Consider the following 16,326-nt stretch of genomic DNA (forward strand, 5'->3'; position numbering starts at 1 on the left):
TGATTACTGCCTTTGTCATCCTAAAGGAGAAAAATCAGAACTGATGGGTATTCTGGTGCTTTTAGTCAGTATGTAGGAAGCAGATGGTTTGATTATGGAGCTTCATTCATCAATCATTTTTAGCTGGCCCTTCATTATTTTTCAGGCTCATTCTTTGGGAGTTGTTGCGGTGGAGGCTTCTTTTCTATTTGTTTTGGTTTTGGTTTTGTTCCACTTAAAGTCTTATCAAGTGGTTCATCTGGTTTGCTTTTATTTATTCTGAAGAGCTTTTGTCTCTATATTGTAATCTAGATTTAGCCTTGTATTGGCAAGTTTGAAACTTTTTCTATTTTTGCTCCCTTTGATGTACTTGGAGCATTATCCTCTTTCATTTTTTTAATGAAAGTTTTGTTTCCATTTTTTTTTTTCAAAAAAAAGGCCCAGTTTTTATGTCTTAATTTCAAAACTTGCAATTGCAACTATATTGATTTGAAATCACCATCTTTTATCTCCTTCAATTTTCTCAACCAGTAAATTCATTATTAGGTTTGCCTTGTGAAAATGTCAGTGACAGCAGGAGCAAGCAGCTCATCCAATCAAATGAACCAAACAAAGGAATATTACACTATAATTAAGTTCAAGTCTAATAATTTCGTTTTGAGTATGCCATGAAAAATCACTAATGGGAACTCAAACGATGGAACTTCACAACTAAGAAAATGAAGCCGCAAGTACCTCTAGACTTTTCACAAAGATTGATTGAAAAATATAGTGAATACGAGTTCCACCCGTGAGTTCAGATGTTGACATTTCTTCATTCTTCCCGTCAACCATTGATGAAAATGCTGTTATCCAACAAAAAAACATATAGTTAAAATCTACTTAAGCAGAAAATAGCTAGAATTATAAATGACACAGCTTGCATGGTTCCACGTGGAAGGAAAGAAAAGTAAGTGAAGTTACACTTACCTTCACAATATTTTGATAAAATGTTCAGAAGAAGAGCTCCTTGACCAGCCTAATAGTAACAAGAAGTCAACAATTATAAAACCATTGGCCAACATCAAGCAGACTGAACTTTTAACCAAACTAAAGTTGCAATCGCGAGAATAGAATAGAAGCCAGGAAGACTCTTTAATTTTCTCAATACAGGTAGAGAAAGTTGTCAGAGAAAAAGGCAATGGATGGAGTAAATTTGCTCAAGAATTGCATGCATTAACATCAATAACACCATGGAACACTTTGTAAGACTCAGAATACAATGTGAGACCTTTAGTAATTTATTGTGGATAATAAATAAATAAGGGAAAAGAAATCCTCAAACAACAAGAATACTTTTTTACTCTAAAAATTCTCAGCCATATAAATAATCTTTAGCTATCAAATACACCTTTGACTCCGTGATTTCTCCATAACTAGCATGCTCCTTGGCAGCTGAAACTAGTGCAGAGCTTATGCGTGACTTTAACCCAGGTAGAATTGCATTTATATGTTGCACTAAAATCTGCAAAAAAAAGCCATTATAAAATCGAATTAATAACAAATTCATAGAATTGGATCCGAACTTGAAAGCTTGAACTAAGTGACTGCCAATAGCAGGCAGAATAAATTTAAAAATCAATCAAATTGAAGGAGAATGTTGGAGGGAGAGAGAGATAAAAGGTGGTAGATCACATCTATATGCTAGTACCTCATTTAGAAGCAAATATAAATACACATCTAAATGCTCAATTTTAATACCTGGTTCAACTTCTTTGCCAACTGAGGAACACCACAGCGATCAGCCAGACTATCATATACCTGAGTAACAGATAAAACCATAAATAAAATATGTTCAAGAGTCCTTCTCCATTGCATAACAAGGGAATAGCGCGATCATACTGGATGGCTGCGAAAAAATTTCTCCTCAGCTATAAGTGCATCTTTAATACTCCGGTTAAGCAAAATATCCTGGTTTAGAAATGAAATCAACAAACCTAATCAGACCATTGCATCAAAAATAAAGCATGCATCATAAATAATCACAAAATGAAATAACATTGAATTTCCTTTATATTTTTAGATATTAGATGTGTGTTATGTGTATATTTACAATTTATTTTCATAAGGTTTTTTCGTTATTGGTAGATGGTCTTTTTTCTTATAAAGACCTTCAATTTGATTGAGTTCACAGTCCTTCATATGCAAGTTAGCGGTGAAGTTTGTAGCTTCAGTTGGAGCGGGTTGTTGTCTTTAATGAGTTCTATCTTTTTTAGGAGGTCGTCCACTATTTTTAACAAAGTTTGCACGCCTCCAACGCATTTGCTTTCCGTCATTATTTATCTTTGTTCGTTGGTGGTTGGAAGTACAGTACAGATTCACGTTCTTCAATTTCAAATACTTCTCAATTTCCAGCCTTTAAATTTTGAAGTGAAGTATAAGGTTTGGTTTAATCTGATATGGGTTTGGTCTATGTCTAGTTTAGATTTTGTTTTATGGAGCAAATTGATCAACTTCCACAACTGCTGCGAACCAATTTATCTGGTAATCAGCACAAATAGGTAATGATCCTCAAGCCTCTTCTTGTAATAGTTCATTGTCATGAATCATTCATTTAAGAGCCACTAATCACATAACCCGTTCATCTCATCTTATCGTATTCTATTTCTTATGGCAAAAAAATAAAATGGTAGATGACAGCTTCTCTTCCATGGTAGAAAAATGAACCATTAAATTGATTGACGCACTTTCCTTAGAGTATATTCTTCATGTTCTAAATTAGTTGATAAATTTTTATCAGTCAATTAACCTTGTCGATACACTAATTGTCATGTCACCTTCTTTGAATCTCATTGTGTTTTTCAACATTGAGAGTCAGGAAAGAAAATTGAAAGCACTAAAATGCTTGATGATTTCTACTACTTTGACGAAGGTATTACACCAATACAACAACTAAGAGACTTGGTAGTAGGCTTTTTCTGTTCATGAACAAATCATGCACGGGCATCGTAAGTTAGAACATCCCAATGTTTCGATGTGAATTACTCTATCTTCATTAATGGAACCCCTAAGGGTTCGGTTCAGACTTCCAGAGGCTTTCCCTTTTTGTTCTTACTCGTTGTGGATCTCCTAAGTCATCTCATCTTAAAGGGTGTGGAAGGAAACATCATCAAGCCTTTTAAGGTTGGTTCTAAAGAGATTGCTTTGTCTCATCTTCAAATTGCTGATGATGTGATGCTGTGTTGTTCTGTTCTGGTAATGAGGATTCCTTCCTAATTCTTAATAACATGGTGAGATTTTTTAAGGTTATGTCCAACCTTTTTCATCTTTTTGAAAATGAAACGTGGTTATGTCTGGCCATAAAATTAACAAAAGCAAGTGTCAAATCTTGGGTGTTAATTGTGACCAAGATAAGCTTAGGAGGGGGCGAATGTGATTGGTTGTGAGGTAGGGACCCTTCCTTCTTGTTACCTTGGCTAGTCTCTTAAAAGAAAGGTTTTTATTCCAAGGCTGGTAGACTAACTCTAATCAGATCGGTGCTAGGTGGCATTCTCGTTCACTACTTTTCCCTCTTTCAGGCTCCCAGGTTTGCAAAAGCCTGGAGAATTTTGTTTCTTTTTTTTTTTCTTTTTTTTTTTAACGAAAACGAGACTTTCTTTGGGATGGGGTGGAGGGAAAGATGGTTCTCATCTAGTTAGCTGAGAGATCGTTGGGCGTTCTGTGAACCAAGGTGGGTTGGAGATTGGTAATTTAAGGCTTCGAAACAAGGCTTTGTTAGCTAAATGACTTTGGTGTTTTGCCCTTTAAGCCCGAATCCTTGTGGCATAGGATCATTGTGAGTAAGCATGGCACTCATCCCTTTGAATTGGTGGTGAAGAGGGACAAAGGCACATACCGAAATCCTAGGAAAGATATTTCTTCTGAGCTTCCCTCTTTTTCTCATCTGATCCATTGCATTGTGGGGAATGGTAAGGATACATACTTCTGAGAGGATCAATTAGTGGGGGATAGCCCCCTCTATTCCACATTCCTCATCCTTATCACTTGTCTTCCTTCAAAAATCGCCCAATCTCTAACTTTTTGGTTTGATCAGGAGCTCTGTCTTTTTCTTTCGGGTTCCGTCATCCTTTATCCAATAGGGAGAAGACAGAGGTTGCCTCTCTCCTTTCTTTGTTGGAAGAGTGCAATTTCAAGGAGGGAAGAAAGGATGTTCAGGTCTGGAGTCCTAATCCTATCGAGGATTTTTCATGTAAGTCCTTTTCTAGGTTGTTGTTAGATCCCTCTCCTGTTAGTCAGTCGGTCTTTGATGTAGTTTGGAGGATTAAGATACCAAAGAAAATCAAGTTCTTTACCTAGCAAGTTCTACTAGGTCGGGTGAACACTTCGGATAGGCTAGTTAGGAAGAGAGTCTCGTTAATGGGTCCTTTTTGCTATATTCTTTGTCAAAAGGAGAAGGAAACTTGGATCACCTTCTCTGGGGCTATCAGTTTGCGAGGTCGGTGTGGATTTGCTTTCTACAAGAGTATAAGGTTCATATTGCTACCAAAGGGATGTTCGCGTGATGATCGGGAAGTTCCTCCTCTATTCGTTTTTCAATGAGAAAGACTGTTGTTTGTGGTTTGCTGAGGTGTATGCTTTATTGTGGGATGTTCGGGGGGAGAGGAACAATAGGGTTTTTAGAGGTTTGGGAAAGGATCCCAGTGAGCTTTGGTCCTTAAGGAGATTTCATGTTTCGCTTTGGGCTTTGGTCTCAAAGGTTTTTTGTAATTATTCTCCAGGTAATATTTTACTTAGTCGGAAACCCTTCATTTGGAAAGAATGCTTTTGTGGGCTTTTTTTTTGGATGCCCTTATATTCTTTCATTTTTTTCTCAATGAAAGTTGTCGATTTCATCGAAAGAAGAAAATCCTAATTTTCTCTACTTAAGCATTTGTTTCTAAATTTGTTCAAAAGTATTGTTTCCTTTTATTTGTTGGGATGTATGTCTTAAAACTCACAGTTTGTAAAATTAAATATATTCTATTTGCAATAAAAAAGTTATTGAGGTTTATTTTTATTGTTATTGAATATGTAAATTGCACTTGTAAAAACTAAATCAATAAACTAAGATCCATGGTTATTACATGAGTATTTGGACTTTATAATGGATCAAGTACGAGTAGATATCCAAAACGGTCTATAGTATACGGATAAGGTTGGGTACCTTATTCTGGAAATACTATCGGATACGGCTTTGAATTTAGTACAAACGGTGTGATCCCGAATCGTTCATGTGGAGACATGCAAGTGGGGACGTCCTATGCAAAGAGTTTGTATAAGACTGGATCGAGAAATAAATCACTCTTACTTTATAACGTTGTTTACTATTTAAGACTGACTATTTCAAAGTAATAGACCTAGGTAACTTGACCTTAATCCTAAGCTAATTATGAACTCCTGTTTATTTGGGATTATCCTTAGATTTACATGGGTCTCCTGAAATGTTAGGAGTCTTAGTGTTCGCCCCAAAAGAGCTTTGGTGAAAGAATTGCTTGTAAAATTCAATCCGGATGTAGTTATTCTTCTAGAATCGAAGCATAGTGAGGCTGATAGATGTACAGTGAAATCGACATGGAGCAATTGTCATGTTGATTGGGTGGCCCTTGATGCCATAGGTTCCTCAGGCGGTATTTTGATTATGTGAAAAGAGGAGACTATCCCGGTGGTTGACTCTTTACAAGGTCAGTTCTCCCTCTCGATCTTTTGTAGAACTAATGTTGATTTTTGTGGGTGGATTATTGGAGTTTACGGCCCCTCATCTTACAGAAATAGAGACTTCTTTTGGCAAGAGCTCTGGGCTTTGTATGAGTATGCAACAATTGTTGGTATGTTGGAATGGATTTCAACGTTGTTAGATGGGTTAATGAGAAAAGCTCTAAGGGTCGATCAACCAGAAGCATGAATGTGTTCGACAGTCTTATTAAAGAAATGGACCTTATGGATGTTCCTCTTAGGAATGGTTCTTTCTCGTGGTCCAGGACTGGAAGTCGTCTAGTAACCTCGAAAATTGATCGTTTTCTCTCACTAAGTCTTGGGCTGATTTTTTTAGAGAGATAAAAGTTAATAGGCTTCCTCGGTGACCTCTGATCATTTCCCCATCTTACTTACCTCAGGGGCACAGTCTTAGGGTCCTCACCGTTCAAGTTCGAAAATGTATGGCTTGAGCACCATCTTTTCATCAAGAATTTAGAGCGCTGGTGGGTGAGTATTAAAACAGAGTGTTGGCTGAACTTTTGTTTTTATGGAAAAATTGAATGGGTTGAAGGGGATCTTGAAAAGTGGAATAAAGAGGTTCTTGCAGACATTTTTGCTCAAAAGAAACCCTTGCTTGGAAAAATTGATGGTTGGGATTGATCGGAAGACTTGGATCTGCTTTCTACTAGTGATGTCAAAGAAAGATATTATTGCAAGGCTCTCTTGCTTGACACCAACATCGAAGAATGAAGGATTTTGAGGATTTGGGCCCAGAAGAGTAAGATTCAATGGCTCCGAGAGGGAGAGGAAAACACAAACTTCTTCCATAGATGGGTCTCTTCTAGAAAAAGTAAAAACATTATCTTTGCCTTGGAAAGTAATGAAGGGAGAGTCCTTGTAAATGAAACCGAGGTTGTGGAAGAAATTCTTGATTTTTACTCAAACCTTTATGGCAAGAAATCTACCCATCCTTTTACCTTTGATGGCCTTGACTGGAAGGCTCTTAACTACGATTATTCCTTATCCTTGGAAGCTTCGTTTGTTGAAAAAGAGATTATGGATGTTGTCTTTGACTTGGGAAATCTTAAGTTTCCAAGCACTTTTGGAATGACTATCGAGATTTATAAAAAAAATCTTGGAATATCTTAAAATCTGATCTTGTTGAGGTGGTTCCAAGAGCTCTCTAAAAACGGCATCATTAACAAAAGGAGTAATGAAACTTATATTCGTCTTGTCCCAAAGAAAAAGAAGGCTTCCAGGGTTGGTGACTTCAGGCCTATCAGTCTTGTGACGTCTTTGTATAAGATAATTTCTAAGGTGCTAGCCAAGAGGTTGAAAATGATCCTCCCCTCCATTGTGTACGAGTCTCAAGCCGCCTTTGTGGAGGATCACCAAATTCCCGATGCTATTCTGACGGCATCAAAATCCCTACAGGATTAGCAGTTGAGAGGAAAAAAGGCGTTCTTTTGAAACTTCACCTAGAGTCTAGAGAAGGCTTATGATAAGGTGGATTTCAGCTTCCTTGATATTGTCTTAAAGCGAAAGGGCTTTGGTAGAAGTTGGAGGAAATGGATTTGGGGCTGCTTGACCTCGACCAACCTTTCTATTATTATTAACGAGAGAACGAGGGATAAAATCTTAGCCAAAAGGGGCTTGCGCCAAGGAGACTCCCTTGCCCCTTTTCTCTTTACTATTGTAGGAGATGTCCTTAGTAGGCTCATTCATTACTGTAACAAACAAAAGATTATCAGAGGCTTCTCTTTTGGCAATATGACTTCAGAATTGACCCATCTCCAATACACTGGTGACACCCTCCTTTTTTGCTCGTGGGAACATGGGAACCTTTTGGCATGGTGGTGCGTTGTTGATCTTTTTTTGTTGGGCTCGGGCTTCGCCCATAATTCCTCCAAAATCTCCCTCATTGGAATAAGTCTAAACATTGAGGGAGCGGGTGTCCTTACCTTGAGATTTGGTTGTAAAGCTGAAGCTCTCCCCTTTGTTTACTTAGGCTTTTCAGTTGGTGGAAAAGATACAGCTAAGGAGGCTTGGAAAGGCTTGGAGAAGAAATCTAAAATGAAGGTTGATAAGTGGAGAGGGATGTCTATCGAAAGGTGGCAGATTGGCCCCTACTCAGCCGGTCCTCAATAGCCTCACTTGCTACTTCTTTTCTTTGTTGCAAGCCCCGATTAAGACCATTAACAGTTCGAGAAGATAGTTAGACTTTGTCTAGGATGGCGGTTTCTTTAATCTGACCTTACACCTTGTTAGTTGGAATTGGGCTTCTCTCCCTACTATCCATGGTGGCCTTGGGATCAACTCCTTTCGCCAAAAAAACAATGCCCTTCTAATGAAATGGCTATGGAAATTCTGTCACGAGGAAAACGCTCTTTGGAGGCATGTTGTTGTTGCTATCTACAGTGAGATGATCATGGCTGGCTTACTAAGCCTCCACCAAAGGGTAGAAAGTATAGGCTGTGGGCTGGAATTTTAAAGCACAGAGAGAAGTTTTTTAACTTCACAGAATTTGTATTGGAGGATGGTAAAACTGTTAGTTTTTGGGAGGATGGATGGTGGGACTCCCAGCCCCTTGCCCACAAATTTCCTAATATATACTCCATCTCTTACAAAAAGGAAGCTAAAGTGGCTAATTGTCGGTGTAACTCGAATCATTTGTGGGATTTGGGCCTTAGAAAAGCACGTCTTTGATAGAGAAATGGGTGACATGGCTGAGCTTCTCCAAATTTTTCACTCTTGGACACCACATGGACACCACAGGGGAATAGGATGGACTTAAATGAAAGATGGATGCCTCAAAGGAGTTTACTACTAAAGCTACTTTCCTAAAGATTATGAAGCAACCCTGTAACACCACCTTTTCGTTGGTTAATCTCGTTTGGAAACAGAAGATTCCCAAAAAAGTTGGATTCTTTCTTTGCTCTCTTGCCTTTAGGAGTTTAAACACCCACGATAAGCTGCAGAGAACTTAAAAAGGGCTCTCTATCTCCTTCCATATGTTGCCTTTGCTTGAAAGATGAGTCTTTGGACCACCTCTTTTAACATTCTGATTTTGCCTATAAGGGTTGGTCGAATTTGTTCAGCATCTTTGGGCTGAACTGTTGTCTCCCTTTCAAAGTTGATGACTAGTTTCTTCAGGGTCTTGATAGCACTGCATTCAGAGAAAGAGGTAAATTTCTTTGGCATTGCGCCTCTCGGTTTCTTTTATGGTGTCTTTGGAAAGAAAGAAATAGTAGAATTATTTAAGGTAAGTTTGCTTCTTTTGATTCTTTTTGGGCTTTTGTTCACATATAGCCTCTTGGTGGTGTATGAATTACACCAAATTCTTTTGTAATTACAGCCTTGTGATGATTTTTAACAATTGGAAGGCGCTCTTGCATTAGTCTTTTAGGGAGGGGTCCTCTCAACCCCTTGACCTTGGGCTGTATTCCTCTATTTTGTTTGGAATATACTTGTTTGTTTTCTATTAAAAAAAATGGAGTAAATCGTGCCTAAATTGAGCAACCATATCATGAAAATTGGATTCCAAGCCAATAGACTCGAGGATGAAGCATCTGAACACCAAATATGACATCAAAACGTTGTTACGTGAGCTAAAAAAGACAAAAGACCCAAGGGGACAGCATTGAGACGCTATATAGAGCTTCAAGTTTGACCAAATACATGTCTACATCCGTTTTAATAACTCCTGGAAATTAGGGTAGCGTTGAGACAATGTCCCTAGCATCTTGACACTATGGCGTTTCTAAATGTGCCGAGGTCTTTTGACACTATTTTTTAATATATTATCTACCTCGCTATGACTTGGTGCAAGTGTACATCGTTTTTCAATTCATGTGATCTTACATCCCTTTTGATCAATTGGAGAAATCTTTTATAACTCCTTTGGCTCAGGCTACATGCCCTCCTTTTGCAAATTCCATACATCAATGAAATTTTTTTTTTACAAAAAAAAAAAAAAAAAAACATGTACCTTTTTCAATTTTAGGTCTCAACTTTTGGAGGAAGTATCCAATTTGGGCAAATTACATATTCTTTTTTTTTTTTTTGGTCTTTTTTCTTTGTTCTTTCGTCCTCTTTTCATCTACACTCTTAGATTTTATGAACTCCAAGTAGAATTTTAGCTATATCACGATGTTTGATTAGAGTTTGATCTCCTGATTCAAGGATCGATTCAAGCCCAATGGTAAACCGACGACATTTTGAACTTCGGTGTAATTTCCAATATTTATCCAAGTATTCTTTTGTTCTTGTTTTTATTCTTTGTGAGCTTTCATTGATTGAATTGATGTCTCAATTGTCTTGATTGTTTGTATGTACGCTATGTATGATTTCGAAATCCACCACTGTCATGAATAATTGTTTAATTTTAGTAGCATACAATATGTGTGTTTCCTATGGCTTTTCCATAAGTACTTAGCTTGCATGACAAACTCTAGGATTTAAGAAATTGTTCAAGTGTAGCTATCTTGCCTAATTGATTTTGCAAGTGTTCCCATTGCGCTTATACTTCTTGTCAAGTCGATACGGTTAATTAGATAATAAGAGTTGGTTATAATGTTTTGTTATAATCAATAGACTTGGGAACTAAACTTATCTAATCGGCTTCTCTTAAAAAGAATAAAAAATAAAAGTTACCTGACCTTTTTCAAATAAGTAGACTAAGTATTTGGATGCTTGCTTGATTTAATTTTATATTAAGCTTGGGATCGGCATTACAATTACATGAGATCACCTTGAATTGAGAACCTTGATAGGATTTAGTTTATTTCTATGTTCCTCTTTCATTTGCTTTTCTTATTTAGTCACCAACAAAAACTCCCCCTATTTTATTATCCTTGCAAATTTAATATTGAGGAGTACTACTAATAAACTGGATGAAAAGGAATCATTGCAACTTTCAACTTTCTCAACCTTATTCTTCCATCTTTGACTCAACTCGACTTAAGTTTTCTTCGTGGTCTTTTCTCTCCAAGAAGTTCAAAGGGCATTCCATTCAACATATCTATTGTGATTGGCCTACATTTATTAATTCCTTTTAAGCTTATGATCTTTGAGTTCTTGTTTTAAGTCTTTTGTTAAGCTTTTTAAACTTGTTCTCTTTAAGTTCTTGTTCTTATTTTTAAGTCTTTAGCTAAGCTTTATTAAGTTTTCTTCATTGTATCCTTTTGTATCTCAGAGCATTAATCTCTTTTCATTCTCTCAATGAAAAGTAAAACATCAGATAGAAGATCTACTTCTAGCTATTATCTTTTGTTGGAGAAAGTTTAGCTACATGGCGTACGTAAAAAAAACAAAATGCAGTAGCCAGTATTGAAGCAGAACTTAGAGCTTGGCTCATGAAATTTGTGAATGTATTTGGATTAGCAAGATACTTGAGAATGAAACACCTATATGGATCTCAACAAAGCTATTATCAGTAGAACTCATAATTCAGTTCTACATAATGGGACAAAGCATTTTAAAATTATAAGCATTTCATAAAAGAGAAGACTGATGTAGGTGTAATATGCATATCGTATCTTCCAACGACAAAACAACTAGTTGTTACCTAACTAAAGACCTTTCGAAAAGACAATTCGATAAACATCCCACAAGCTGGCTATAGAAGGCACCTTCAAACCTAATTTAGGGGGGGACAAAGTTAAGATATGTATTATGTGTATATTTATAATTTATTTCTGCAAGATTTTTTTCTTATTGGTAGATGGTCTTTCTTCTATATAAGAAGACCAATATTAAAAAAAAATCCTTGCGCCTTGAGGCAAGGCTCTAAAGTTTTAACCTCAAGACTTACACCTTCATTAAACAATAAGAGGCTTACGCCTATGTAGCATAAAATCTCCCAACTCGTCTAATGATTAGAAAAAAAATAGTGATTTGCCTAATTCTTCACAAATATTAAGGTTTGAGTTGTGACAATTTGAACCAAGACTACTTTTAATGTTGTGACTATAAAAACATTGAAGGAAAAAATTTATAGCATAAATCAATCCTATAAATGATAGTAGTAGGAGTGATGATAAAGATATTCTTTTAGAATTTTTTATTAAATGAAATTTGGGAGGGTGAATTTTCTTTTCATTTTTATAACTATCATGTTTAGCAATACTTAGTCATGCCAATTTAGATTTGTAAAATATTCTTAATTCACTATTCAATTTAGATTTGTAAAATATTCTTAATTCACTATTTGAGGCTTACGCCTCATACCATCTCGAGGCTTATGTCTCGCCTCTTCAAGAGGAAAAGTCTCAAGACCCGCCTTAAAGAAGAATTTGTATTTGACTCATAGAATCATGTAAGAAATATAAAATTTTCTTCCCAAATTCAAGTAATAGTATCACTGTTCATCATTCTTCCTTCTTGGTTTAGTAAGACATAAAGGTCAAGATACATGATTAAAAAAATTTAAAAATCCATGACTACTAATTTGTGAAATTTGTATGCTTTGAACATTAATCTCTTTTCATTGAATCAATGAAAATTGTCGTTTCTTGTTTATAAAAATAATAAATTAATTTTAAAAAAACTTCAAAAAAATAAACATCATGTGCAAGAGTTTGCATCCTCATCAAGTTTATAATTACCTCTTGACTTCGATTCACAACACCAAAGTAGCCAAGTCGCAATGGAATCACTTTTCCATTCAAAAGGTTACGTGCATCAGTGCCTCTATCCATTATGTCTAGCTGCAATTATGGGTAAGAGAACCATCAAAAACTGCGTTCACTTACAGAGTCAACATATACTTAGTAAACTTACAAAGCACCTTTGTGATTATCCCAATCGTTCTAAGACCTGTGAACACATGAAATGTGAGTTAGAAGGGAACAAAGTACTAACTCATGGACTAAATGCTGTGAAATAACTTACCATCAGGATCAGCATTTCCAGCGATCTGAAGAGCATCTGAGTTAGCTAAATCAGAATTTGCTGGTGTAACGGCAAGAATCAAACAGCTTGAAACTTTGATGTATGACATAATCATTGTACGAATGCGAGCTTCAATATCAGAAGGTTGATCTCCAACTGGAACTTTGGTTATACCAGGAAGATCAACCAGAGTTATATCAAGAACATTTGGTGAAAAGATCTTCAGACGAATTTGCTTGTCTGAGACACCTTTATTACCACCAGCCTCCCTATCAGTTTCAGCCTACAGCACAAAAGAGGACACATTGCATGTTGGAGATCATTAATATGCTTCAATATACTTTAAATGCAAAATAATGTGACTCACTTCAGTGGATAGCTAGAGAGAAAGAGATGTTTTTTTAACAAGAAATGAAACTTTACATTAAGTGAATGAAAAGAGACTCTTGCTTAAAGATACAAACTCCAAAAGGAGGGGAAAAAATAATAAAAAATAAAAAACTAAAATAAAAGAAACTGACAAAGTATTGACAAAGTAAACATAAGGAAACCGAAACTTAAAACTAAACAGAAACAATGAGAACGGTATTTATTGAGCATTAGTCTCTCTTTTCATTTAATCAATGAAAAGTTGTCTCGCGATAGATACTCTGAATAGAAAGCCTTGAAAACTTCTTGGAGAGGAACAATGAAAACAGTCCAGTCGCAATAGATACCCTGAATAGGAAGCCCTGTGAACTTCTCAGCAGAGATATTGTATTGATATCTATCATCAAATCTACAGAAGAGAACATTAAGCATGCTCCCAAAGGTAGGACCAAAGGAAGAGCACAAATAGGTTCTCCAATTGACATTAATCACGAATAGAGGAAAGTAACAAAACTGTAATGGGGTCTACAAGCAAATTAATAATGACTTAGGATGCTTTGGGATTGTTTTTGAGAGCATAAAAAGTAATTATGTAAAAAATCTTAACCCCTTTGAGTGTTCAGTAAGGTTGTTTCTTGATTGTGAATGAATTTGTTAAAATCACTTTTTTAAACATGTGTTCATTCTCGAACTTTTTAAAACCGGTTACCTACTAACTACTAACTTTAAAATAGACTCTCGTAGAATAAGCGATAACTTCCTAACAAGTTTTAAAATTTCAATTTTATCCTTCATAAATTAAATTTGATTTTGTGAAGTCCCAACCCTAACTCTTTGAGCTTCAATTAATAATTTCTGAAGGTTCAATATTCAAGACCCATAACTTCCAACCTTCATTGGATTGTGGTTGTAGTATTTGAATCTATAACCTCTTGGTCGGGGATATAATGCCTTAATCATTTTAGTTGAGTTCGGCTCAAATTGACAGTAAGAAATAATCTCATTTGTATGAATCTGCTTCAAATTATGCTCCATCAACTGTTATTGAGGCCATGATATATGCACTCAATCAGGAAGTGCATATCAAACTTTGCCTATGTATCGCTGTTAATTTTTACACCATAAGAAGCTTCTGAAGTTTTAGTCAGAGTCTTTTTGCAAATTATTAATTGGGTTATTGATTGCTATGTTAGTTGTTCTTCTTTGTTTCTCTCTCTCTTTTTTTTTTTTTTTTGAGAGTCGTGAGTGTCCGGGTCAAGTTTTCTTCAAGCAAGCTGTCTTTCGAGATTTTTGGGTTGCATGCCTAAGGCAATGTTTTTTTTTTTTTTTTGTAGATTGAGATGGATTGATCTTCGCTATCGTGCACCTTCCAACTACTTGTTGATGCTACGGCAGTGCCTAATATGAGGTTGCTCCTGCCTCAAATGCACACCTCGACTAGTCTCACGGGACAACCCGCTTGACCCTACAACATTTGGGCGTCAAAGAAACTCATAGGACATTAAATCCTAAGTAGACAGTCCCCATAAATTGAATCTATTACCTTTTAGCCCTTTATTAACCATCTACGTAGGAATTAATTTCCTACGAATTTCCTTAACACCCAAATATTGTAGGATCAGGCAGGTTATCCCATTAGATTGGTGGAGATGCACGTCAGCTTGCTCAGACACTCATGGATACAAAAAAAAAAAACACTTTATTTACCTTATTTATCATTAGGCCAACCCAGGATGGTTTAGTTGTTCTTCTTTGTCTTGTCTTCTTGTATTTTTGGGCTTCTTTCTTTTCGATTGTATAGTATTTTCTCGTTCCCATCAGGAACTTGTAACCAACCATGAACTTTGTTCTTCCGATGAAAAGTGACAAGTTTCTTGTTTCAAAAAAATAAAGTGAACAAAATGATAAAGGGCTAGTAAAGAGGAAAAGAGTAATGAGAAAAGAAAATGGTCTTTGGAAAAAGCATAGCAAGTGACGTCAAATCCTCTAACTTTCTGATCAACAAATCAGCAGGTAAGCAAAAACAGTTTGAAGCATGCTTTAACTTGAATGGAAAATTCTCAATGTCAGATAAAAACTTCAAAGGCTCATCTTATACCCAGTCATGTGACATTCTAATAAGTTATGCAGCAACGGTGTACCACTCACGTTCCTCTTTACATTCTCTTATTACATGTTTTGGTTGACAACCTCATAAGTACTCGAATCTCAAATCTAATGGAACAATCTACCTGAATATCAAATAGTTCGGGAGCACTTATACAGTTTCCAGCTACCAAAATTATCTCATTTCGGGTTAATAATACTCGATGAAAACCAGAAATGATATATCAACATTCAGGTAGATTCCAACATTCGCAACGCTAAGCTCCAAATGCACAAAAAGTCAAAGAATGAAAGAAGACAATAGCCAGTAACAAGATCCTTACACGAATTTCCCTCCGAATTTCAGAGAAGTCGTAGAATTTCTTCCCCGGTAGGTGCAAGAACTCCCCATACTCCTCGTCAGTCTTAGTCTGCACGAGCTGAAGCACCAATGGCCGCCGCGTGCAGATATCAGAACCCCTCGGCAGGAAATCGCGACCGACGAGAGCTTCTAGTACGCTCGACTTGCCACTGCTCTGACTACCAACGACAGCAACTTGAGGGAGCTCAATGGTGGAGTGGCTGCCCAGCTGAGCGAAAATGTCCTGAAGCTTGTTCACTATTGGGATGACGGAGTTGCCCAAAGGGGAGGCGACAGAAGCAGAGGAAGACGATGGAGAAGGAGGCACTTGCTCGTTCGCCATGGACAACGACGGATCGGGAAAGGATGGATGCAGTGTTTTTTGGAATCGTTGATCGATGAGAGATAGAATTCGAGGAGATTGAGATTGGTGGAAAAGTTAGAGGAAGAAGAGATTTGTGGGTCTCTGCGGAGGAGCGGAGGAGCGGCGGAGAGAATCAACAGGGGCGGACGAAGAAGGCGGTGGTGGACAAAAAATCAGGCCACCCTGCAAATTTTGGCCAACAGCGATTCTGAGCCTGTAATAATAATAAATTAGGGTCGAGCACAAAAATTAATCACTCCATTTACAAGTGATATTTGAAAAATCGGAATTATAGAAAAACTATTACAATTGTTTTGAGTCGTTGAGTTACGAATGATGTGTAGAGTCTATACGTTTTATATGTTTGTAAAATTGTACGTTTGGGATATAGAATTAGATTTATGTCTGAGATAATAAGTGTATTTGTTTAAATTATAAAAGTCTATTTGATAATGAATTGGTTTTTTTGTTTTTTTTCTTTAAAAACAAGTTTGTTCGATAATTAATTGAATTTTTTGTTTTTACCATTTAAAAAATGCTTTGGAAATTGTGAATGAATTTTTTA

General features: G+C 36.5%; 1 protein-coding gene across 4 annotated transcripts in view; it reads right to left on the bottom strand.

Annotated features, from left to right (window-relative positions):
* The window catches only part of LOC120077951 (dynamin-related protein 3A-like), a 69,721-nt gene extending 53,694 nt beyond the window's left edge, over positions 1-16,027 (bottom strand). For 2 of the 4 annotated variants that reach the window (XM_039032087.1, XM_039032085.1), the window contains exons 1-9: positions 15,381-16,027; positions 12,583-12,865; positions 12,479-12,507; positions 12,297-12,398; positions 1,861-1,929; positions 1,720-1,779; positions 1,370-1,483; positions 949-997; positions 715-824 (exon numbers count right to left, since the gene is read on the bottom strand). In XM_039032087.1, coding sequence (XP_038888015.1) covers positions 715-824; positions 949-997; positions 1,370-1,483; positions 1,720-1,779; positions 1,861-1,929; positions 12,297-12,398; positions 12,479-12,507; positions 12,583-12,865; positions 15,381-15,740 — 1,176 coding nt within the window. In that variant the 5' untranslated portion in view covers positions 15,741-16,027. Of the gene's footprint in view, positions 1-714; positions 825-948; positions 998-1,369; positions 1,484-1,719; positions 1,780-1,860; positions 1,930-12,296; positions 12,399-12,478; positions 12,508-12,582; positions 12,866-14,658; positions 14,825-15,380 lie in introns of all 4 variants that reach the window. The other 2 variants (XM_039032088.1, XM_039032086.1) reach the window with 2 other exon arrangements.
* Positions 16,028-16,326: the final 299 nt, after the last annotated feature.

This window comes from Benincasa hispida, chromosome 5 (genome assembly GCF_009727055.1).
Source record: "Benincasa hispida cultivar B227 chromosome 5, ASM972705v1, whole genome shotgun sequence".
In the NCBI taxonomy this organism is placed as follows: Eukaryota; Viridiplantae; Streptophyta; class Magnoliopsida; order Cucurbitales; family Cucurbitaceae; genus Benincasa; species Benincasa hispida.